Here is a 24,200-nt window from a genome sequence, read left to right as displayed (position 1 = left end):
CTCGCCCCTAACATATTCCATGTGAATCCTCTCTAACACTAGGCGTACCTTTATGTGTAGTATTTGAGGTGAAACCCCTGGAATGACATCTTTTGTGTTGGCACTGAAATACGCTATCTCCTCCCGCATTATCGCCGGTTTCAGGATGTATCCACACATCGCATTACGACGAAAGAATCCATTGTACAGGTCCATCATCAGTCCATGGGTTTGGTAATTTAAGGCCACTGTAATCAAACACACTGTGCAATAATATTCTCTGAATTTATAACTCTATCAAGGGGTTTGGACAATTACATAACCTAAAGTGATGTGTAAAAAGAGTGACTCTGCCCAAACAAACATCACATAGAAAACCCCATGTGTTGGTCAAGCTCTACAATAGACAACTAGAACTGTCCTAATGGGACTAATACCCCCCGCGGGGCATATAAGATGATGGGAAATATTTAATGCAAGCACATTGGATATTTTCACATTTTCTACAGGGCAATCAATGTGAATGCAGAAGTGTATATTCTACAGTACAGCAGTACATGAAATATTAAAAATATGCTTAACATAAACAATGAATACTATTTGGCACATTTTAGGCTGTATGATTGCAAATCCCTGGTCAACTCTTCTAGTCTTTAGTTTATATTCACTTTGTTAAAGATCATTATGTTATGCCAACTTTACTTTGTCATTGATTTTGTCAGTAAATAAATGACATTAGCTCAAGTATTGGTATTATTGTAATCTTTTCCACTGGTATAACAACTCTAAGTAGCTGCAATAAAGGCAGTTTACTATGAATCCCATTGCCAGGGATAGTTGAGATTATAAATACTATCTGACAAATAAGTATTCAACACACATGAGCCACTTTATGTTTTACCGAGAAGTCACAAGATTGCAGATACAGTATGTGGATGTCAAACCCGAAAATGTCCGTAACTTCCATAACTGTTAAAATATTTCTATGAAAATAGAAGATGCACAACTACATTATATATATAAGATGAGAATAAAGTTTGAATCAAATCTGTTCAACGGTATTAGAATTAAACTCTGGACAAAGTGCGCAACCCCCAAAATGAAAAGAAAATGTGCGTAACTTCTATAACTGTTAAAATATTTCAATGAAAATAGGAGATGCACAACTACATAATATATAGAAGATGTGCATAAAGTTTGAATGAAATATGTCCAGCGGTATTAGAAATAAACTTCGGACAAATTGCGTCTACGGACAAACGGACGGACAGATGGACGGATGGACAGACGGACAAAGTGATTCCAGTATACCCCCCCAAACTTCGTTTGCGGGGGATATAATAAGTTTGCCTTATCTAAATCCCCCACATCTCTGATGACCAGGCCATCACTTACCCATCTGGCAGCCACAGTTCCATAGGTCCTGTGGGTTATAGTTACTAGAATCTACCCTCATGCCATTGGGGTAGATACGAGATAGGAACTTCTTATTGTGGTTCACAAACTCCTCCGGACAGCTCATGGCCAGTTTGATGGCCGTGGATTCACTGAATGAACACATTTCATAGAATTTCTCTGCAATGAACAACAACTCGGTAAATGAACCTGGTCAGAGTACATTTTCAATGAAATCCTCACGTTTTTAACCTTACCAATAACACTTTTAATACTGTGTGATATCATAATTGACCAATTTCGATCTTGTTTTTGTTTTTTTGAGTTAATGAAACTGTAGTATTGACGAGGTATTTTTTACATACGTTTCTGTTGGGAGATTTGGAAGTCCTGGAATCTTGTGGAAACACAATAGTTTACCAAATCAGACAACTCTTTGGCCAGTTTATGCTTCTTAACAGGGTGGTCCTGAAAAAAATTCCTAATTTTGTATTCATCTTCTTAACAAGGTACCAAAGTGTTTTTCAATATCGGAATACTCGTTTTCTTAGCTAAGCTGTGCCAACACATTTTATTTTATGTTTCTCAGTCAACTTTCAATTTATTTGATGATAGAAAGCCTATAATTACTGTTTTGAGTGTTGTTATTATAGATGAAACACATAAAATGTGTTTGTGTTGCCTCCTACTGCAAGGTGTTGTGAAATTCAACATGGATACTATCACATGATAGTTTGAATTGTTATTGCAACACATTAGGTACATTACAGCTGTATTGTAACAAGAGCACGAGAACCTTTCATAACTATTTCAAACGACACAGACTGTACAAGAATTCACTAACAAAGACTGTAACTTTAAGTACTCTCCTGCAGCACACATATATGCAGAACATTTTCAATGATTTAACAGTTTCTATAAAACTGATTATAAATTCCATTCAGGTTCTCCTATGTATGTCTGTCTGTGTCCAGAATTGTTAAACTTATCATGAATATTGATCTGAAGTGACTCCTCTTGAAGACTGGTTTACACTAACTACAAAGTGTGGAGTTAAAAAAGTAGCTAAACCTTGCTTTTGTTGTTTTTCTTTTTGTCAGACTCTGCCCCTTCATCCTCATCAGTGACATACCCATCCACAGAATTAGGTGGCAGCTTTTTACCCTGCAGAAGGAACATTGAACTTATATAAGATGCTACAAACCAGGTTCACATAGTGAAAAATAGACCCAGGGCCACACATTCTTAGTTTGAGTAATCCACAGATAAACAAAGTTCTAAACTTTGATCCTGCAAAATGGCAACATGATAGGAACTCTACACCAAAACCAGTAACATAAATGTGCCCATATAAGTAAGAACAATAGTATAAAAATATTCTAATATTGAGTTGATAATTGCAGCTTTTGTGCTGCTCAGATTTTTAAAGTTTATATCCCACTGTGGCTCAAATCCTGAACTGATGAGTGGAGCATTATTTAGACACATTCCAAAAGTTTTTTCAATTAATTATTTTTTAGCCTCTTATACAGAGAGGTAATCAGGATATATCACTTGCAGAGATAACCTTTAAATCCTCTCCAAAGAGTGCCACAGATGGTGCATTTTCAAGAAACAATTACTCTGGCATGATTCAAGCTTGTACACAAGATGCACATAAAACCTGAACTACATGAGGATACTTTGACATAATGTGGTTTCCCTACATATTACAATGGAAGCTTTCACCTCACTTTGTGGACTCATTCTAAGCCCATAGCCCATCATTTGAACAAACTTGAATCTACATTATATAACAATACTTCTGCTTAAGTTTCATAATTCTAAGTCTGGTGGTTAGAGAGATGAAGATTTTTAACGAAGTTCACATCGTTTTCCCTTTACAGTAAAAACCTTCACTACCCCTACCACATCCAGCATTATCTAATCTTATGTAGTTTTACAGTAGGCTCAGCAGTTTTTGGGAAGTTAATCATGTGAAAAGTTAACCGCAATGCCAATGACAGACAATGGACAACTGAGCTGAAGAGGAGTTTAAATTTTTATCAGAAAACCTCTATTGAGTCTTCAGCTCAGGTGAGCTTAAGAAGGAGCTTTAAAATACACGCCCCAGTAAATCAAGCTGAGGCAATAAATGAGCCTGCTGCATTACCTTGACAAGTATTTTTCCTTTCAGAGATTCTGGTGAGGGGGGACCATCTTCATTTTCCCCAACACATTCCTGACACAGCTTGTCTCCAAATATTGAGGTCATATATGCAGCCATTGCCTGCTGTTGTTTGATGTTACAATGATTCTCTATCGACAATATCACAGGATACCTGGAAAAGTTAACAGTTAGAATCACTATCATCTCTGAAATACTGCAAAATAATTCATTTAGGTGGGTCTGAATTTTGCTAATTTCATGGTATAGGCAAATCACAAACTGGAGAGTGTAAACTATTACAGAGAATAAAAACTCTTACACCAAAAAAATCAACTTCTTAAATTCATAAGTTTCTGTCCATTCTATAAAGATTTTGTAGCAGTTTGAATTGCACGACTTTAGCCCATAATACTAGTGAAAATAACAAAATCAAACTGTAGCCAAAACAAAGTCATATACAGTCAATGAATTTACAGTAGTTTGTTAAACTCTTGTATACAGTGGGCTCTGTTTATAATGTAATGCAGGGAACCTGGGAAATTATCAAGAAAAAGATTCCATTTTTGAAAATGCATGAGGGTATGAACTGCGACACTTCATGCTGAAGAGGCGGATGTGAAGTGTCACAACTTATGATTGCCATTGATCGGAAGATTAGCCGATTCTACAGATATTGATACGGGAAATGCTGAATGTTGACTGAATTTCAAATCATGTTATACGGAGTTAAAGAATTGTTGATAGCAATTTGAGATATTGAAAACTAAATCACGAAGTTTAAAATAAGTTAAAAAAATTCTTTTATTGAGAAGTTTGACCAATATGAGCGAATTCAACCAGTAAAACAATACATCTCTAATGTGCAGCCCCATTTACGCTTCTAGAATTTTGTTACGTACGATCTGGACTAATAATCTACACAACTAGTCCCCTCAATGACCTCAGCCTTGCTGTCAAAGTTCACAGTACATGCAGTGTGTTTCGTCTGGTATTTCAAAGTCAGTATGATCAGGATAAATATCATTATTTCTATTGCTTTGTGTAAGTGTGTATAAATATAGGATCAAGAAACCATGCAAAACTGGGTTTTTTTTATTATCATTAACATCAATAATGTTTTTATTACCATTAACATCAATAATGTTTTTTATTATCATTAATATCAATAATAAAAACAAATTTGCATGGTTTCTCGATCATATTACACACACATAAAGCAAACAAGAGGCCTACAAACCTTACTGGTCACCTGAGTTAAAAGTATCACTAGTCCCATGGACTAAGAAATCGTTAATAATTTCTCTACTTTGAATAATGCTAAATTCTAATATTCAGCAATAAATAAAGGTCTCTTCTTCTTTGAAGTCGTAGTTCAAAATGCAGGAACTGAAGAAACCAGCTCAGTTCAACTGTACAGCGAAATCAATATTAATGGGGGGGACTTACCTGTAATGTGGAAATGTGTGACCAACAGTTGCGATAATGACTATGATAATAAGGCATTTTATACAAGCAGGACTTTGATTTTACTTCACTGTATGTGGAATTTTGTTATAAATGATTTTGTTGTACCTGTCATTTTAATTAATCTACAAGGGGTAGGAACATGGGTTTTGATTGATTGAAATTGACAGTTTTTTTGTTATAGAAATTAATAAAGATCTTTTATAGATAAGTGGATTAAAAATATTTTTACACAGAATATACTTTGTATTTACATAAAATCTGGTCCCCAAAATTGTATTTGTCAACACACTTGTCATAGCTAGGAAACCCCTGGCAAAGGTAAGAACACCAAGGGTTCAAAAGCATTCAGCATGCATTAATGATAAATCATTTTAGGGAGCAAGTACAAGAAGGAACAGAAAAAATCCATATTAATAGCTTTTTTCACCCAAAACGTCAATTCTAGCACCATGCTGATGTTGAGTCATGTGATGTGTAAACACAAACAGGGCTTGTGCCATGCTTTGAAAATGAAAAGTTTAATTGATGTCTCAAATACATCTTTTATCAGTTTTTGAAATTTAGGTTTGTTGCTATATTTTACATGAATCAAGTACTCTCATACCTAAAACAACATTTTGTACTAAAATCATGTCTATAACCCTTTAAGGAAAAGGAAGAAAATTAGTTGTGATCAAAAATTATTTCATTGTGTGCGGTATTTTGTTGTATCTGATTTTGTTGCAAACGGAGGCCACTGTACATATTTCAGCAGTCACCTTAAGCAGGTGACATCTCCATAGGAGTGAAAATTTCTCAAATAGGATGTAAAACCACAAACAAAACAAAACAGCAGCTACATAATAAACCCCATTACTTCATTGTCTCTTGTAGCTTATTGATAATCATCAATGATTAGGTCCTCTTGTTGCAAACAGAGGTCATAATAGTCCCTGTCAATCACAGAGAATTTTGACTTGCATGTTATGATAATTGTGAGGGTAATGATTCTCCCCATGAACCGTAAAACTGTTCAATTAATTTCATATATATGTACTATTGTCTCTCAAATCAGGTTAAGGTTAATGAATTCTGGAGCCCCTTTAGTGATCACTTACTCGGAGGTTTCAAATGCATAAGTATTGATGGCCTCAATCACGGCCTTGAACTGTATCTTAGATGTGAAGGTATGTCCGTGGTAAATAATGGGGTCTTCATTTGGTCCATCCCAGCAATCCACTAAAAAGAAAACTTGATATTGTGATTTGATTATAACTTTTAACACGTCATACAATGCTGTATTGATCTCAACACTATGGTATTCCACACCTTCTGGTGAGGCATATAAAACACAAAACATCCACAGCCTGTGTTTTCTTATATAACTGATAATAGATTGTTATGGAAGATTATTGAATCTACATAACCTAACTCAAAGAGAATTCATCTTAAGTATCGTACACAATCAACTTCCTGCCACAGGTGGCAATCTAACACTTAATTTATACATAGAAAATTGATTTTATGTTCATCAGCAAAACAGAGCACATTGCCTAATAATTATATATATATTTTTTTTGGTATTGTAGCAAGAAAAACAGGACATCTAATGATAAAATTAATACTAAACCACATTATATACAAGAAGAAGCAAGGGTATTTTGTGTGTGTGTGTTTTTCTTTTTACGAGTACATGCATTAGATATCAAAGTAATGCTTTTTTTTAACTCTCTAAAAACTTAATTTGCCCTAAAAATTTGATTAAACTCTTCTCTATATGTTAGTTGAATATGAAAGGTAAGACCAGGCCCTGTTTCAAACACATCTGATTCCAGCTAGGTATGATATATACACATACTTCTCATGAACTTCAGAAACTGCATGGACATAAGTAAATAAACCAATGCCACTGCTTAACAATAAACGACTTGTGAATGATTACCTTGTTCATGAAAAAATCCAGAAATCATACCATTACAAATAAAACCCTTGGGTTACATCGCTCACCCGTCCTTATAAAACAATAAATCCCAACCTTTGTCTAAACTACTTGGTCATGGAGTGAACAAACTTGAATCTATACAACATGGCAGGTGTTTGCATATCAAGTTTCACATCCTGTACCCTTGTGGATTTTAAGAAAATTTTCAGATAGATTTTACTATATATTCCTCCATAGAACTTAAATTCTTTGTTTGCGCAGGTCTCACCCTGAACCCGTTTTTTGCGCAGGTCTCACCCTGAACCCATTGTTTGTGCAGGTCTCACCCTGAACCCATTGTTTGCACAGGTCTCTTCCTGAACCCATTGTTTGTGCAGGTCTCACCCTGAACCCATGTTTATGGAATGAAGAACTTTCGGTCCACCAATGCTTGCATATCAATTTAACATACTGTGCTTTTATGGTTGTTAAGGAGGAATATGCTACACCTGAGAAATTTGATACAGATGAAATTTGGAAGATATGTACATATACAATATTTTGAAAATGAAAACTTTCAAATTTACTTTATTTAGTCAAAAATGCAGTTATAGTAAAAAGCAATCTGGATTTTTTTTTCAAAAAAATAAAAAAAATGCTGGACTCGAACCCAAGCCGCAACCTACAGTTCATCAGTCAACGTCCTAGCCTATACTTAGCTACTCAGCTAGGTAGTTAAATGTAAACAGAATAGATAAATATTGCTGATATTTATATTTTCATTCATGTTTGAAAAGGAAGTCAGCCATTATGAGGATGTAGAGTACTTTGACTTGACGTAATATATGCTTCTTGATTCCATGAGCTTGTAAATATATTTTACAATTAGCACTAAATTTGTGGTTCTAAGATTTTTTCAAAGAATTTTTCAATATTATTTCTATGGAAAACTTAGTACTATTGTGGTTCTATCCTTTTTCTTACCGTATGTATTTCCCCTTCATTTGAATCTCTATTGCCCTATTTGGTTGAAATTTACCTTGTGGTTCTCAGCAAGGAGATTTAAAATATATTGGCCGGAGAAGATCGATAACATCAATTTGAGGAAGAGAGCAGAGATGGATAAGATCAGTGTCTTAGTGAGAGTAAGAAGATGGACCTGGATTGTTTTGAGAAAAGATGCACATAACAACAGCAGAGTAGTATTGACATGGACACCTGAAGGTAGAAGGAAAAGAGGTCAGCCATAGGAAATGTGGAGAAAAACGGTGGAGAGAGAAAGAGAGCAGCTAGGGTTTACAAACTGGACTGAAACAGCAAGAGCTGCACAAGACAGGACAAACTGGAAAATGCGTGTTAGAGGTCCTGTTCTCCAGGAGGAGAGAAGGAACTAAGTTAAGTCTCAGAAAGATGAATAGAGTGAAAAGTTAATCTACACCATACACACACACACAGATTAACAAACGGACAGAAGACAAACTAAATCTGATCAGATTCGATTCAGGTACACTAATATCATTGTTCTATAATTCTTGCCTGTAATCAAGTGTTAATTGTCTGCAAATAGCCCAATTTATTGTTGATATAAAGCTTTCAGACGTGACTCAACAATGACTTTGTATAGTGGTAATGTCACTGAATCATCCAGCAAATGTTCAAAGGACGATATATGATAAGGGGTCTATTTGCCCACCAAAATTGATATTCATGATATTGTTTCTAAATTTATGAAGATTTTTCTTGCAAAGCTTTCATATTCAGTATGTCTAACAAGATCTTGTTTCTGCATTAACTAGGGCAACTTGGTAAATAAGCACATGAAATTAAATGCATCAGATATAGTGATTTCAGACACTTAATTTTTAACATCATTTTTGAAAGTGGAAGGGTTGGTCAAATAGAGAAAATAAGTTGCCATCCTATTTAATTAAAAATTCTTACTTATCAACCTAGAACTGTCCTAGCAGGACTAATACCCCCCACCCACCCAAGGCACATAGGATGGTGGGAAATAGTGAAATGTGCTCATTAAAGAATAAACACATCCTTTTGACATGAAGATTGTTCAGAGCCATTAATGTGAATGCAAAATTATATATTCTGCAGTAGTGTGTTACTCAGAATATTGAAAACTGAATAATATTACATAGATAACTACTATTCAGTGTACATGAGTCAGAAAACACATCTTTAATTAACAAAATCATCCACAGACAGACAGACAAATGGACTGATGATTCCATTATACCCAATGCAGTAGTCTCTGTGAAAGAACAGATCATTACAAAATCTAAAAGAAAATTACCAAGTCAATGAAGTTGAAAACCCGTAAAATGAAAATATCCATGATTTCATTTAATGTCAATGAATCTCAATAAAAATGACAGGAACACAACTTCATTATATACATAATATATACACAAAGTTTGAATCAAATTTGTTCATTGGTTTTTAAAATATACTCTGGAAACTGACAACACCCCCTCAAAGTGGAAGAAAAATATCCATAACTTCCTTGGATATCAAAATATTTCAATCAAAATAGCAGGTGCATAACTTCATTATTCATATCAGATATACATAAAGTCTTAATGAAATCTGTTCATTGGTGTTAAAGATATCCTCTGGACAAATGATGTCTACGGACAAACAGGTGGACAGGCAGACAGATGGACAAGGTGATTCCAGTATACCCCCAAACTTTGGTTGCGGGGGGTTTAAAAATGTAGTTTTGTCCAAAACTTAAAATCATGGAGAGGTGGGAGTTTATCCTTAAGTTCACAAGTTAATTCATCGGTTCAACCTTGCATCTCCACTACCATTCACCACTACTATAAAAAGTGACCAGCTAATAAGGCCACATCAAATCGATTCTCTGGTTCTCAGACAATTGTTTTTCAAAAAATGGGTAGGTAGGTAGGGGGTTTAGTTTTTCAGTTTATCTCCATGTCACAAATGGGTAGGGATTTTTTGTCCGTGTTTTTTTTTTTTTGTGTTGTGAAGAAAGTTAGAGTTTTACAAATGGTATTCAACACCGTATAGCTTCTTTTCATTCTGTTTCTTGTCTTGTTTTATATGTATGTCATGCTTTTATATTGTAGATCTTTATGCAAATAAAGTGAATACAAAATAGTATGTTTTTTATCATGTTATTCAAGTATACCAAAAACTACTTCCTGTAAATGTTTGGCATGGTCATGAATTGTAAAAGAATTGTCTTTTTTTCAGACACTTTCACTTTTAAATATCTCCCAAAAAGTTCAACCACTTTGGAAATTTTCACTGTTGAAAAAACCTTATCGCTGTCAGCCGTTTTGTTTCGACCTACGAAAACGTCGTACTTCAACTCGGCCTTGCTTTCATCAATTTGTTCCTTCAGGTTTCAATTTCTTTAAATTCACCGCCCAGAAGTTTCTTGCAAAGCGTATCAACTGTCAAGGACGAGTCTACTGGTATAATTGTCCATGGAACAATCTGTTTTGAGTTAAAAATAATCTCAATGCTGACAAGAACTGTTTCTGTCGCCATATTGTTTACATCAACTAAGCAGCACGTCTTATTCAGCAAGGCGCTTTACGATTTTGGCACCAAAACACAAATTTTATTTTGACGGATCAAATACGGGCGGCGATGATTTTTTTCTGGGGCGGCAATAAACTCGTGTCAGTGGCCGATTTTTGGGGGGGGCGGCAGTGTCTGAGAACCAGAGAATCGATTTGATGTGGCCTAAATAGGTCTTTGCATGTGAGTATAAAACATTCATGTGTCAAGAAAAGTACAACCACCTCCCCCACCCCCACCCCGGTTGCTACGTGCCTGGAGAATGATGCATTAAATTTTAATTATTTATAATATCATTACACAGAATTCAGTTGTTATAATGCCTCTAATAACACCTAACAAAGTGAGAAAACACACAAATTGGATATAAATCATATTAAACCACAAATGAGGGAAGATTCTTTTTATCACATGTTAACACCCCCACCCCTCCCCCATTATTCATTTACATTACTGTATTGTCGGGAATTTGCTTCATAACATTTTGCAAACTACATATAATTTACGTTTGTTTGTGACATCACATATGGCGTAGGAAAACAGTGTAATAATTAAAATTTATGTAATGGGTGATATTCACTGAATAAAGGAGTAAACATGTGATAAAATTTGAATATTCATGATATCATTACACAGAAATCAGTTGTTATAATGACTCTAGAAAACCTAACAAAATGAGTAAATATCCACATATGGCAGAAGAAATACATGGCACTGATGATTTTTTTTTTGAGTGTGTTAAGCCTTCCACTACCAAACATCAAAAATTTAATTTATTAACTCGTGTTTTTGGTACTAGGATATTCGCTTGCAACTTCCTGAAAAATAATCTTCAAATCAGGCAGATTTTTTTAATTAAAAATGAATCCTCTTTAGCCATCACTAATTTGTACACAAGAGTTGCCTAGGTAACGCATCTCTAATTTGTACGCAAGAGTTGCCTAGGTAACGCATCTCTAATTTGTACACAAGAGTTGCCTAGGTAATGCATCTCTAATTTGTACACAAGAGTTGCCTAGGTAACGCATCTCTAATTTGTACACAAGAGTTGCCCAAGTGACACATAACTTCCATAGCATTTTTTTCAAAAGAGTTCCAAAAATTTCACAGTACTGCTGTTCCAATATCCTGTATTATCAGTTCACTTGTGGCAATGGTTTAAGTGAGCTAGCTAGTCATATGTTGCTTTGTTACTCTGATACAAAATACCTTATTTTGTACCAAATATAATTGATGCACACTCAAAACATCTACTTAATACAACTAACTTTTTAAAATTACGATTCCCCCATTCAATATAAATACACCACGGTGATATTGAAAACAGCCAGCATTTTAAAATTTAGTTACATTGAATAATTTCTTTGGTGTTTCATTTTTGAAATATTGATGGAGTACTACTGATTGATGTTGCATATGTGATTTCCATTAGATTAAGTTGGGGAATAATGAAACATGAATTAGCGAATTTCAATTGCAAATTTCATTAAGCAAGGGATTCCCATGAGAGTGGTTTGGGCAGCGAGAATATTTATGATGGATGCTAGAGGTTATGCAGTAATAAAAATAAATAAATAAAATGAAATGAAATACGATGAAAATAACAAGCAATGAAAAACAAAAAATATGTGTGCATGATAACATTGAATAAAAGTGTTGCCACTGAAACTCTAGTTGACTAGAGCACTCAATGCCCCTCAGTAAAATTTAAACATTTCATCAATTTTGAAAGGTTTGACCCCCCTACCCCCAGGGTGCAGTGATCATGAAATTTTCAATTTTAAACCCCATTACCTCAAAGACATTCCATACCAAATCTTATGACAGATGACGTTGTACATACAGAGAAGAAGTTGCATGATTATGTTCAAATGTTAAAGCACAATGAAGAACTACCAATTGCAATAGGTCACCTAGATTTCTGGAAAAAAATCTCAAACTTAAGTTTTGAGTTTTCTTTTGATTTGAGCAGTCCAAATTTGTGTAAAATCTTGGACATAAGTCCAAATCTAAGACTCAAGTAAAAGTTTCGACTTATGGTTATTTCCAGAAATCTATACCTGAAAGACCAGGTGACATAAAGTACTCTATAGTTCCATGGTAAATAATCTTTCACAAAATTGATTTTCTTGGTTTGGTTAAATGTAGAGATAGATAATCTATTGATCATGAATGTTGCAGAAATATGAGGCTTTATTTACCCAAGAGAAGAGCATTGTCTTTGAGAGAGGAGTGCTCTCTCTCTCTTTCTCTCTCTCTCTCTCTCAGTTCACACATAAGACACTTACACTCTACACAGCGACATCCTCTAATGAGGGCACGTATATAGGCATCCACACTTGATGGACCTTGCAACTGGTCTTTCATTAAGTACCTGTAATATATACACCAAAATGAAGAAAAATTATAAAAGGTGAAAAAGTTTCACCCTGCAGAATAAGTGGTCAAAGTAAACTTAAGTTATCGATTTCAGACTTCATCATCGATTTTTAACTAAAAAGAGAGCACTTAAATAGAATATCTCTGGACTAAGATAACAACAAATCAAGAAATGCGCCAACAAAGGTAATCTTGATTAGAGCCATATAACAAGACATGGACACTAATATCATTTTCTCCATCACTTTGTGTGTCTACTTTCTTGTCTAAGTAATTCTTCATCACTCTATTACAATCCTACCATTCACTCACTGCATCATCATTTGTACTGTATTCCCTGGAGAAGGACTTAGAAAACAGATACTTGCTTATTTCTCTGATTAAGGCCTAATAACAAATTGTTTGGTGTGCTGAAGGAGACAAACCTAATTCCTCATCAACAAAATGAGAGCTTCTTCCTTCTTTCAAGATCGGGAGACATCTATCATCTTTAACAAGAAGTGAGCAGGCATGGGAGTCATTCATGATCTATGTACTGATTGAGGGTTCGGTACTTACGTGTTGTGGGAGCTGGCTATAAAATAATGACTCAAAGGTTGGTGCATGTCCTGACAAATTTTGTTCTGGTCAAGATCAAATATATCACAATCCTCGGACAAAAGATAATCCGTAAATCCTGCAAATCATCAAAATACTCCACTTAAATAGCATGTGGCTGAAGAATTTCAAAAACTTTAAGGCTCTTCTATTGATTTTGTGGTCAATATGCATCATGGAATATATTGACGATTCCTTAAAATTACTTTTCCTAGAATAGCAATTTTCAAACCATAAAAATGTGTCAAGCAATGACCCTTGTATTGAACTAAATGATCATATGATTCAATGGTTCAAGTTCTGAGTAGCTGAATGCAAGAAAAATAGAAAAGACACGCAATACAATTTCCGCAGAAATCATGTTACTCAAACATATTGCAGAAAACAGAATGACAATTAGAATTGGATCCTTTAATAAGCTTATGTAATTCACTTCATAAGGATCTAACATTCTTTGACATCACTCAAGAACAGCCTTTTCGTCAGTCAATTTAATGACATTGCTGCAGGAATCTAAATTGGTTGCTTTGAAATTTCAAGCTTTTCCATTAAAGCTATATATGCCGTATTCTTTGGATATCTCCATAGGAATAAAATGCATGTGTTTTATATCAAGCTTTATAAGTTATACACTTTCTGCAAATTATGCAACTCATTCGGATTAAAAAGTAATCAAGCTTATTTCCTATCTAAATATGTCTTCTTCGAGTCGGAGAGTGAACGCTCCATTTTGATATATTTATGATCATGTGACGTTGCACGCGTTATTTCGAAAGTAAACAACTACAAAGCACCATGAAAGTGTGTACGGCCTGCAGGCTGTTGATGGGACACATTTAGCGATACAGACAGTCAGACAGAATTAAACAGGGTAGAGATAACCACTCTGAGCAATAGAAGGGGAGTTAAATTTTATGTTTAACATGAAATCACCATTCAGTATGACTATATACTGAACTCCCATGATGTTTCTAATGATATTTTTCTTGCGCGCTTCTGTACAACCACAATAAACGTCACTCCTTTATAAATATGCACTAGAAAATCATCATTTTCTCCTTACATTCTGTAGACCAGTACTCCTTTAATACCTGTATATAATTTGTCGAAATTGTCAAATCGTATTGTTTATCATAGTTTATCCTACTGACAAAACTTTTGTCTAGTTTTTAACATTAACCAAAATACTGTTTAATACGGCACATATACCTTTAGTATACTTAACACCTGATATGTTGCAAAAGACGAACACTTTTGGAAGAGGTTATGCTTTACAGAAATTTTGCATTTGGTCTAATTTTTTGTTGTGAAAGGAAAGGATCATCTGGGTCCCGTTTTACAAAACAACTTAAAGACAAAATTGCAAGCTTTAAATTGTATTAAACAATTCTTAGTTTAATTGAATTAATGAAAACTTTTTTGAGCTTAATTTTCAACATTTTAAAAAAATATTTTACATTGGAGTGAATGATCTTACAATAAATGGGAAAATCCCAGTATGTAAACATGGTCTTAAGTCATAAGTTCTTTTGTAAAATACGCCCCAGAATATGTTGTTACAGATGCATATAATTCAGAGGGATTTTAGTTGTGTTTTAATTGTACTAAATCGGTTTTATAATCATTCTTTGTTTGGGGTCATCACACAGTAACCCACAATGTGTTGTACTTAGATATTACTTGTGTAGCAAGTGTGCAAATGGATCTAACATCTAATTTCAATCAAAATGCAATGACTGACTGCTTGGAAAGGTCATATATGCATTTTTACCATATCTCTAATACCCTTGCTCTATACTCTTAAATCGTTTATAGTTATGGTAATTCTTAACTTACATCTTTTAAATTTGTTCAAAAGTATTATTCTTCGTTAGCCAAGGATTTCCGATCAACTCTGCTCCCCACGCAGTGGGAAGTGGAGTGGACTGAAAACCCTTGGCTAGCGAAGATGCATTTTCTCAAAACAAAATTGCTCTTGGTTATAATCATTCTTAAAAAATGAGACGAAAACTGCAGGGAAATGTAGGAAATAGCAATGTCAAGTATATTCCTAAATTTTCAAGTGCATTTTATTTCATTTCTTAAAATTTCTGTTTTCACATTTTTATTCATCAATTCTAATGATAAAAAAGACATTTTCCAAATGTTCTTACCATCTATTCCTAATTGCCCTTTCTTTCTGCCATCTTTGGAGGGCTCAAACTTATTGATTATGTCAATACATTTGTCTTTCGTTACTCTTTGCATCTGAAAATAAGCCACAATGATGATATATTGTTTACTAGAGGTGATTTATGTTGCTGAAGGTCAATGTTTCATAAATACATGGCAGGAGGATTTAATGATATTCGTAGCATACTGCAGACAGATTGTTTTGTAAATATGACCCTTTAACTGTGTAACCTCTGCAGGAGAGTTCCCCAACCTATGGCAACAGAAAGACACAAATAATGATGACTTTCCAATGAAAATGCAACACAGTAATCATTTCATACACAGCAGATTTCAAATAAAGACTCAAGATTCCAACAAACATATATAACAAAAATTATGAAATGATGGCCGAATGTTATGTAAAGCTGACAGGTTTTCGTTTAATCATATTTTTTTAACGGCAGAGGAAAGGGATTTTGCGATTGCACTTTCAAATGTAATTAAAATCAATTTTCACTAATTATGTCAGCTGAGTATTGCAAAAATAAAATACATTCATTACTGTCTAGTGATAGCATATTTTTAAGTTCTAGAAATTTTCTCAGCATTGATGTCACACCAATGATGAGGGATTCAATAGACACTTAGGTAATGGGTTTTTCAATCCTTCCTTGAAAACAATGCCTAAATTTCTGCCATCAATCTAATGATGGGATATTTCCCCATTTGGCACTTACCATCATTAATTGAGCTGGGGCAGTTAACAACCTCTTCAGTAGTCACCAGATTCACATTGGCTTTCATTTAACATTGATTCATGATTTTATTTTTCATCAAGTTCACAAAATCAATCAGATTACCCATTAAAAATCCTGGATGCATGTATTATGTTTTAATCCAATTTTAAAAAACATTCATGTGACCAAAAAAGTATAGTGAGAGTTAAGACAGCAAGACTCACTTAGAGAAGCTTGAAAAATTCTCATTTCCATTAAATGACCTTAAGGCAACACAGCACAAGCATCTACTTTCTTTGCTGGCAGTATCAGCATGTTGATAGCCGGACAAGTCTTACCCCTTGTTCTGCTTCCAAAAATAGAAGTAGGTCATCTGTTGTGAGGTAGTCTGTATTGCTAGCATATCTACAACATGGAAATTACAATTCAAGTCTCACAAGAAACATCCACTGAATACATTTTTGATTTAAAGCAATATTTAGAAATGATTTTTCTCAAATTTGAAGATAGCTCCACAAGGCGGGACATATCCTCTCACAATGAGTGTCTAAAAGCTTTCCTATGAAGTCCCAGAGTGACCTTTGACCTTTTGATCCCAAAATTCAATAGGGTTCTTCCACTTTTGAAAACAAAGCTACATGTGAAGTATAAAATTAATCAAGCAAAAAATGTGGTCTGTAGAGTGTCTACAAACTTTTTCTATGAAGTCCTATAGTGACCTTAGACTTTGACCTTTTGACTCAAAATAAATTGGGTTTTTCCTCTCTTGATAACAAAGTTACCAAATGTGGCCTGTAGAGTGTCTACAAGCTAGTAGGTGTTACATGCACACACACATACTCATCCATACATGAACGGTCCAACTATATCCCATCTCGCAAAGAATTGCAATATTTTGGGACAAGTATAATATGTAAATATTCATAATAAGAATATTTACAATGCACCTCTTATTCTCAACCTTTTGTGAGAAGTTTTATTTCATCCTTTGATTTTATATTATCATAAATCATATCTTTAACACTTTTTAAATTATAGTAAATCCATATACATGTATAGGTGCATGTTCGGTTCTTATAAATATCTTGTCACTGCTACTATTCATCATTCATCACTACATCACACTGAGGCCTCTTGTTCCAGGAATACAATTTGATTACAACAATATCGGACCTAACATTTCAGCATTGATCTAATTTTCTAAATGTTCAATATCCCATAAATGGTCGGAACAGAACACAATCCTGCTTTTTATGAGCGTGATAAAGCTTTCAATAGCCAATGTTGGTCATACAGCCACACATGTTAACAAGATCAAGGATATTAATCAATCAATAGTAATTAGTGAGGTAATTACATATTTCTTGCAAAGTAAATCAGTTTCTTGCAATATTTACATGTCATTAATTTTTGTGCCTTAATGTACATACACTGTACATGTATATAAGGCCCAAAGGACACAGTACTCACTTAAATCAATTATATCTTTAATACGTACAGCAAATAAAAAAAATAAAAGTTTAGACATCGATCCGCACAATATACTAAGTAGATATCATCACATTGACCTTCAACACTGGTAGCTGTGCTGCAGGTAGTCCTTGAAAATCAAACTTACATTGGATGCATAAATACTATCTTGAAAATTTGCAATGTTTCTTAAAAGAAGTTAGAAATCTTACTGATTTTTTCAAGGCATTTTAATGTACACTTCACATTCTGATTGAGGACCCACACTGTTTCTGGGGTCAAGTCTACAATAAGGATGTCTATATGGTAGACAGAGTGTAGCTTTGTTTTCAGAATATGATTTTCAAAGCCATGCACTAGTATACAAGGCACTAATATACAGGTGCTCCTATATACCTTATGTAAATATTGGCACTCTTATTGTGACCCAACCATGACACAGGAACCTTTGGTTTGGACAAATCTGAACCTATAGTACCTGATTAGTTTGACAAATTCTAACTCTGCTGTTCTTGCAAATATTTGTGATCACACTTTGAGGCCTTGGGTTATGATTAGAACAAAGCTAATTTCATTTAAAAAATACTGTAGTCTTGTGTTTTCATCAGAATATCTTTTGCTGATTTTCTTGCCCATGCACTTCATGAACATAAAACTTGTTGTCCCCATTCTGACTATGAATGCAGTCCAGGGTTTAAACAAAATTGATTTTATCCCTTTCAAAATGCTTGCATATTGCCTCAACAAATTGTAGCATATTTTTGTTCCTGAAAAGAAGACTTAAAAACAATTTTCCTATATATTCCTGTTACACCATCAAAGTCACAGGGGCCAAATTTGGTCATTTCTGACCAGGTGATTCAACAAAAGATTTTTAAATCACAATTAATGTACCCCATTTTACTACTCTTTAATCATCTTTACATACTTTACTTATATTGATTTGATTCCATTTTCTACACAGATGCTGTGTGCCAACTTTGGTTGAAAATGATCAAGTGGCTCTGGAGAAAAAGTAATAAGTGAAAATTTGACAGATCTATATACTAGCAGATGTACATGTACATGGCAAGATGCCCAAAAGTGAAGGTATCAGAGCACAGCTTGTTATCTTTGGACAATTCGATTATAAATGGGCATCTCCCGATATATTTCACAGCACACTCCTACTCCATACCAAGACAAAACCTCATTTTATGACAAAGTTGTCAAAGAGCATCACTCGGGAATTCAGTATCCAAAGATGGATAAAAAATTTTCAGCCATCAACAACCATCATTTCATTGGTGAAGCTGCTCTTGATATAACAGGTACATTGCTACCCAAATTGTCAATTTATCAGTATATCAATGCATGAAATTTTAATACCAGGTACATTTAAATCGTTTTCTGTGCTTCAATGGATCAGCTATATTATTCACATAAAAGGCTCCTACCGTACTAATAAGAAGTAGATTTCAGGTCGAGTTGAAATTTCCTTAAAGAGGCAGATAAATTCTTCAGTGCTCAACCTCCCTCTCTCAGCAGCTTCAACTCGGTTTAATTCGATTTCCTATAAAATACAAACAGGATCACAAGATAAAATGAGTACTCAAAAAGACCTGTATCTGGTACATGTAAGACAGTGATTTCTTTTCAAATACTAAACAGCATGTAATTACAAAATTTGCTGGAGTATCTGAGATTATACTAACTGCAATAAAAAAACAAAGAAACATCTTTCTCACATACCGTAGATGTATTGAATTTTGTGTTCAAAATAAATTTTGTGTCTGGAAGAAAAGAATGAAACTACATCCAACACAAATTTTGAACTTCAGAAAATTTTTATTTCAACATTAGAAATATTTATGTCTCTATCAATCATCCCCATTTTCCATTTATAGATCATATATATCGCCAGTACCGTAATCATTATCATTGTATTCCTTATAAGTAAAACTAAAATAATTTACTTCTATAACTAACTGACGTTCTTCCATACAGCTTTGGGAGGATTAATATTGTTTGCATATGGTTATCATTTAGCAGGTAGAGGAAATTCTTGACCTGGTGTAATAATAATCACAATAATAATCTTTCTTTATAAGATTTGAGATACAAACAACAATGGATACTTCGTATTTAGCAACTTGCACAAATGTTAGCTCTAGGGGGTCATTTTGTGGGAGAAAACCTAAGTAACTATAGAGGAAACTCATGTGTCCGAATGAGTGAATCCATACCCTCTCACATACAACCACTGCCGATCACATACAGGGAGTAAACTTGGGTCAAAGTAGGGAGAACCTAGTGCTTTAACCACTATGCTACCCGGACACCGTGTGCCCTGTGAACATCAAGAATGGCAAGGGCATGATCCTGGTTTCTACTGATATGTCTAATTTTTTTTTTTACAAATTTAATTGAGAATCGGAATGAATTAAGGAGGTATGCTACACCAGAGAAATTTGATGTGGATGAAAAGTGGAGGATATGTACAACAATATTTTGAAGTTGAAAATTTTCAAATTTACTTTATTTTGTCAAAAAATAAAGTTTTAATAGAAAGTAATCCGGAAAAAAATTAAAACCCCTGCTGGACTCGAACCTGCGACCTACAGTTCAGCAGTCGGTATTCAAACCTACTGAGCTACTCGGCTAGGTATTGAAATTGAAAAGGAAAAGTCAAATATTGCTGATATCAATTTTTTCATCCATGTTTTTACAGGAAGTCAGCCATTATGATGATGTAGAGTACTACCTTAATGTCTTGTGCATACTGAACCATAAATTCAGAAGTTGACCAATGTCTTTCAGTATATGTGATACAACAGTCATTTGGAAACTTGGTAGACGGTTGACATTGATATAAATGCTTGAAAACATTCTGATGGTTTGATTAAATAATTTTAATAGGTCCATTGAGTACTGCTTCGTTTGTGAACAGGTGTTAATGATGGTACACTTCAGTGAACATCTGGTATATAAATGGTGTGTGCATTGTAACACAGTACTATTGGTGCAGATAAGAGACATTCTTTATTCTCGGTATAAATAATATGTAATTTTTAAGTAATCACAAACAATGAAAATCAATCAATATGAAATCATGTTCACTACAACCCCCCCCCCACCCCCCCCCCCCCCCCCCCCCCCCCCCACAAATTAGATATGTCGATCTACATCAGTCACCAATGTGAAAACTACATCATCCATATGAGACAGTTATTTAAGATTTTTTTCTTTAAACTGCTTTGATGGCATATATTTTCTATGATTAATGTCGCATGGTTAAAAAAAGAGGGAGACCCATGGGCCACATCACTCACATGAGTCACCTTGGCTCTGTTGTTCAGCTGTTGTGATTTTTGAAAGATTTTTCTTTCAATCTTTATTCCTAGAGGTCATGACTGTTGTACAGATTCACAAGTCATCAGAAGACAACATGCTTCACTGGAAAATGTGACTCCACTTTCCTGTATCATTATATAAACCTTTGACTTTACTCCTGGAGAGGGCTATCATGATTTGAACAAAGTTGCATCTGCACAATCTGAGATTGTTTGTATGACTATAATCATGGCCCTGCTCCTGTTGTTGATTATAATTTTTAAAGATGATTCCCTAATAATCCCTCAGAATCTGTAGAACTTTGATCACCTATTGTGGCCCTATCCAACCCTGGGGGCTACAAACTTGAATCTGCCCTACCTGGGGATGTTTGCATATTTATATGATTATAATCATGGCCCTCTTATTCGTGAGAAGATTTTTAAATATTTGTCCTATATTCACCTATGAAAAACTTTATTCTACTTTATATCAGACAGCTTTCATGAAAATTTCAACTTTTCTGGCCCAGTGGTTCTTGATGAAAATATTTTTAAAGACCACACCCTATTGTTGTAGTTTCCTTTAGAAATGCTGAACAAAAAGGGAAGTTCAGGTGAGCTAAAAACAATATGCATAAAAACACAACATATGAGTGTCAAAACAGAGTACAGCATCCAGTGACGATCTCTCAACCAAGATCTTGTACCAAAAATTCCTGTAAATTAAAAATACATATTGTATAACCTATAGCTACTGGCCCACTAGTACTCCCTTCCATTTACAGTTATTTGCAATTGGAAAACTTTGACTAATTCCGTTACTCTACATCTAATTAAGAGATCATGCAGTCGAGACCTGGAGGTTTGTCAAATGAAGTTTATGTCTTCCTCAATTTTATTTTTGAGTAATGATTTTTCTTCAATATTGAAATTTCTGTAAATGAATGAGTTAAATGATAAATTGTCACCTTCCTATTCTATGTTCATTTTGAACCACATACTTTTTGATAAGCTTTTCAGGGGCAGATCCAGGAATTGTGGTTACGGGGGGTGCCACTTTCTGAGGCAGGGGGTCTGGGGGCCGCCTTGAGGCCCCCCAGTGTGTCCAGGGCAAAGCCTTGGTGGGGGCCCAGAGGGCGAGCCTCCGGAAGTTCCTGGATTTTACAGATTTTATAGGGTTTGAACAATATTGTCTCCTATTTAGTCATTTGTACTATTTTCTATCATTTTCAATAAGGTGAAATTAATAAAATGACGCAAGTTTAAAGGGTTTTTGGGGAAAAAAATTAAGTTCTCCCAATAAAGTAATTCAAAAAATCAAAGGATTTGTCGTTTTATTTCTCCGAGAGTGGAAAAAATACTATTGCTTCTTTTATCGTTTAGTACATTTCTCTAAACAATTAAGATACCACGATTTACCTTAAATTTGAAAAAAATCCCCCATCTGCCACTGATATTCTTTTTTAATATTTTCTGATGCTTATACATACATATTCTAACCTTGATGGAAAATTGAGGCTTTCTGAGATTTTAATTTCAACTTTGAAATCATTCAGAATCGGAATTTTTTGATTGAGATTCCATCTTAAAGATAACAAGATTTAGATAGGCAAGCAATTCACTTTTAGCCAGAGTTTTATTGTTAGGCCTATATTCATGACATTATCACTAGAGTCAGACAACACACATTTTTAGAAATTAATTGTGTTAAAAAATTTTCAAATTATAAATTTATCATCTGTTTGGAAATTCCTCAATAACGCATTTCACTGCTATTCTTTTGTTCATCTTTAATATAACAATAGAATTTAATAATAATAAAATTGTCATAATCATCTGAATGAAATTACAAATAATAGGGGGAAAAATCCAAGGATCGAAATAAAAAAAAATTTTTTTCAAAAATACTATGAACACAATTTTTTTTTTAAACATTTCAATGTCAGAGTTTGCATATTTTAAATACAAATATGTAATGATAAATGAAAATTATGTATAGGCACATGACTACTCAAGCCTAATGAAGCAATATAACCTTATTAATCAAAAACGAAAGTTATCAATATGGACTTGTGAAGAAACATGAATTGACTATAAATTTCTTGCATCTTAATGAGAAACCATGTCAATATTACATTCAGGAAGCTAGAGGCAAGCAAATGGATTTCTAAAAATATGTCATTCAGGCTCTTTTCAACTGCAAAAGTATGCATCTGTAAAGGAAAAAAAAAACCAACAACTATGAAATAACAATTCACATGAATGCTTTGTAAGGATATAAAATCTTGATGGACATCATCTAATCATACATGTAATCTGTCTTGCATTTTGATAAGACACAAAAAGATTTCATGTTTGCTGCTCTCAGCAATTACATGTATTTTTAAATGAAATCTTTTTGTGCAATACAGAAGAAAAAAATCTCCCTGCATGCACTCATTTTTTAAAATTCAAAATGGATTCCTCTCATATCTAATGGGTGTTTTGAGATGTGATATTTTGAATGCATATAATTTAGAACATCTACATGAACATTCTCTTGATAAAAAAGATTTGGAGTTAATGGTTCTAATTTTTGTGTCAAGCTCATTTCATTAAGTCCTGACCATCACGTTCTTTTTACGTTCTGCAGAGGGATTTGAAATTCTGCTAAAGCATATGTTAGTAGCTGTATCTACAATTACAAACGAGCAGTTCATTACTTCAATAACATCCTGATGCATAATAAATACATGGTATGAAAATACTGCTATCTTTTTGCAGAGCAGAGGCAACGAACACTACATATTAAATTCTAAGATTATTGTTATTTCTTCCATATTTATAAATACTGACTATTCACACAATAACATTTGTGTGATTAAGTACATAATGTGTAATAGATGGTATTATTGACATTAGTTAAAGAAGATGGTATTATTGACATTAGTTAAAGAAGATAATATGATATTATTGACATTATAGTCAAAGAAGATAATATTATTGACATTATATAGTCAAAGAAGATGATATTATTGACATTATAGTCAAAGAAGATGATATTATTAACATTATAGTTAAAGAAGATGATATTATTGACATTATATAGTCAAAGAAGA

The 24,200-nt window shown here is 34.0% G+C and overlaps 1 protein-coding gene across 3 annotated transcripts in view; it reads right to left on the bottom strand.

The window, feature by feature from the left end:
- LOC125683103 (inactive phospholipase C-like protein 2) overlaps positions 1 to 24,200 on the bottom strand; it is an 80,295-nt gene that overhangs the window by 25,560 nt on the left and 30,535 nt on the right. For 2 of the 3 annotated variants that reach the window (XM_048923893.2, XM_048923891.2), the window contains exons 6-16: positions 19,225 to 19,340; positions 16,657 to 16,723; positions 15,581 to 15,674; positions 13,389 to 13,506; positions 12,740 to 12,825; positions 6,088 to 6,208; positions 3,527 to 3,695; positions 2,446 to 2,538; positions 1,740 to 1,842; positions 1,375 to 1,554; positions 49 to 227 (exon numbers count right to left, since the gene is read on the bottom strand). In XM_048923893.2, coding sequence (XP_048779850.2) covers positions 49 to 227; positions 1,375 to 1,554; positions 1,740 to 1,842; positions 2,446 to 2,538; positions 3,527 to 3,695; positions 6,088 to 6,208; positions 12,740 to 12,825; positions 13,389 to 13,506; positions 15,581 to 15,674; positions 16,657 to 16,723; positions 19,225 to 19,340 — 1,326 coding nt within the window. The remainder of the gene's footprint in view (positions 1 to 48; positions 228 to 1,374; positions 1,555 to 1,739; positions 1,843 to 2,445; positions 2,539 to 3,526; positions 3,696 to 6,087; positions 6,209 to 12,739; positions 12,826 to 13,388; positions 13,507 to 15,580; positions 15,675 to 16,656; positions 16,724 to 19,224; positions 19,341 to 24,200) is intronic. The other variant, XM_048923892.2, reaches the window with a different exon arrangement.

This window comes from Ostrea edulis, chromosome 6, assembly GCF_947568905.1.
Source record: "Ostrea edulis chromosome 6, xbOstEdul1.1, whole genome shotgun sequence".
In the NCBI taxonomy this organism is placed as follows: domain Eukaryota; kingdom Metazoa; phylum Mollusca; class Bivalvia; order Ostreida; family Ostreidae; genus Ostrea; species Ostrea edulis.
The sequence above is the reverse complement of the archived record's forward strand: the minus strand, read 5'-3'. Positions and strand labels throughout refer to the sequence as shown.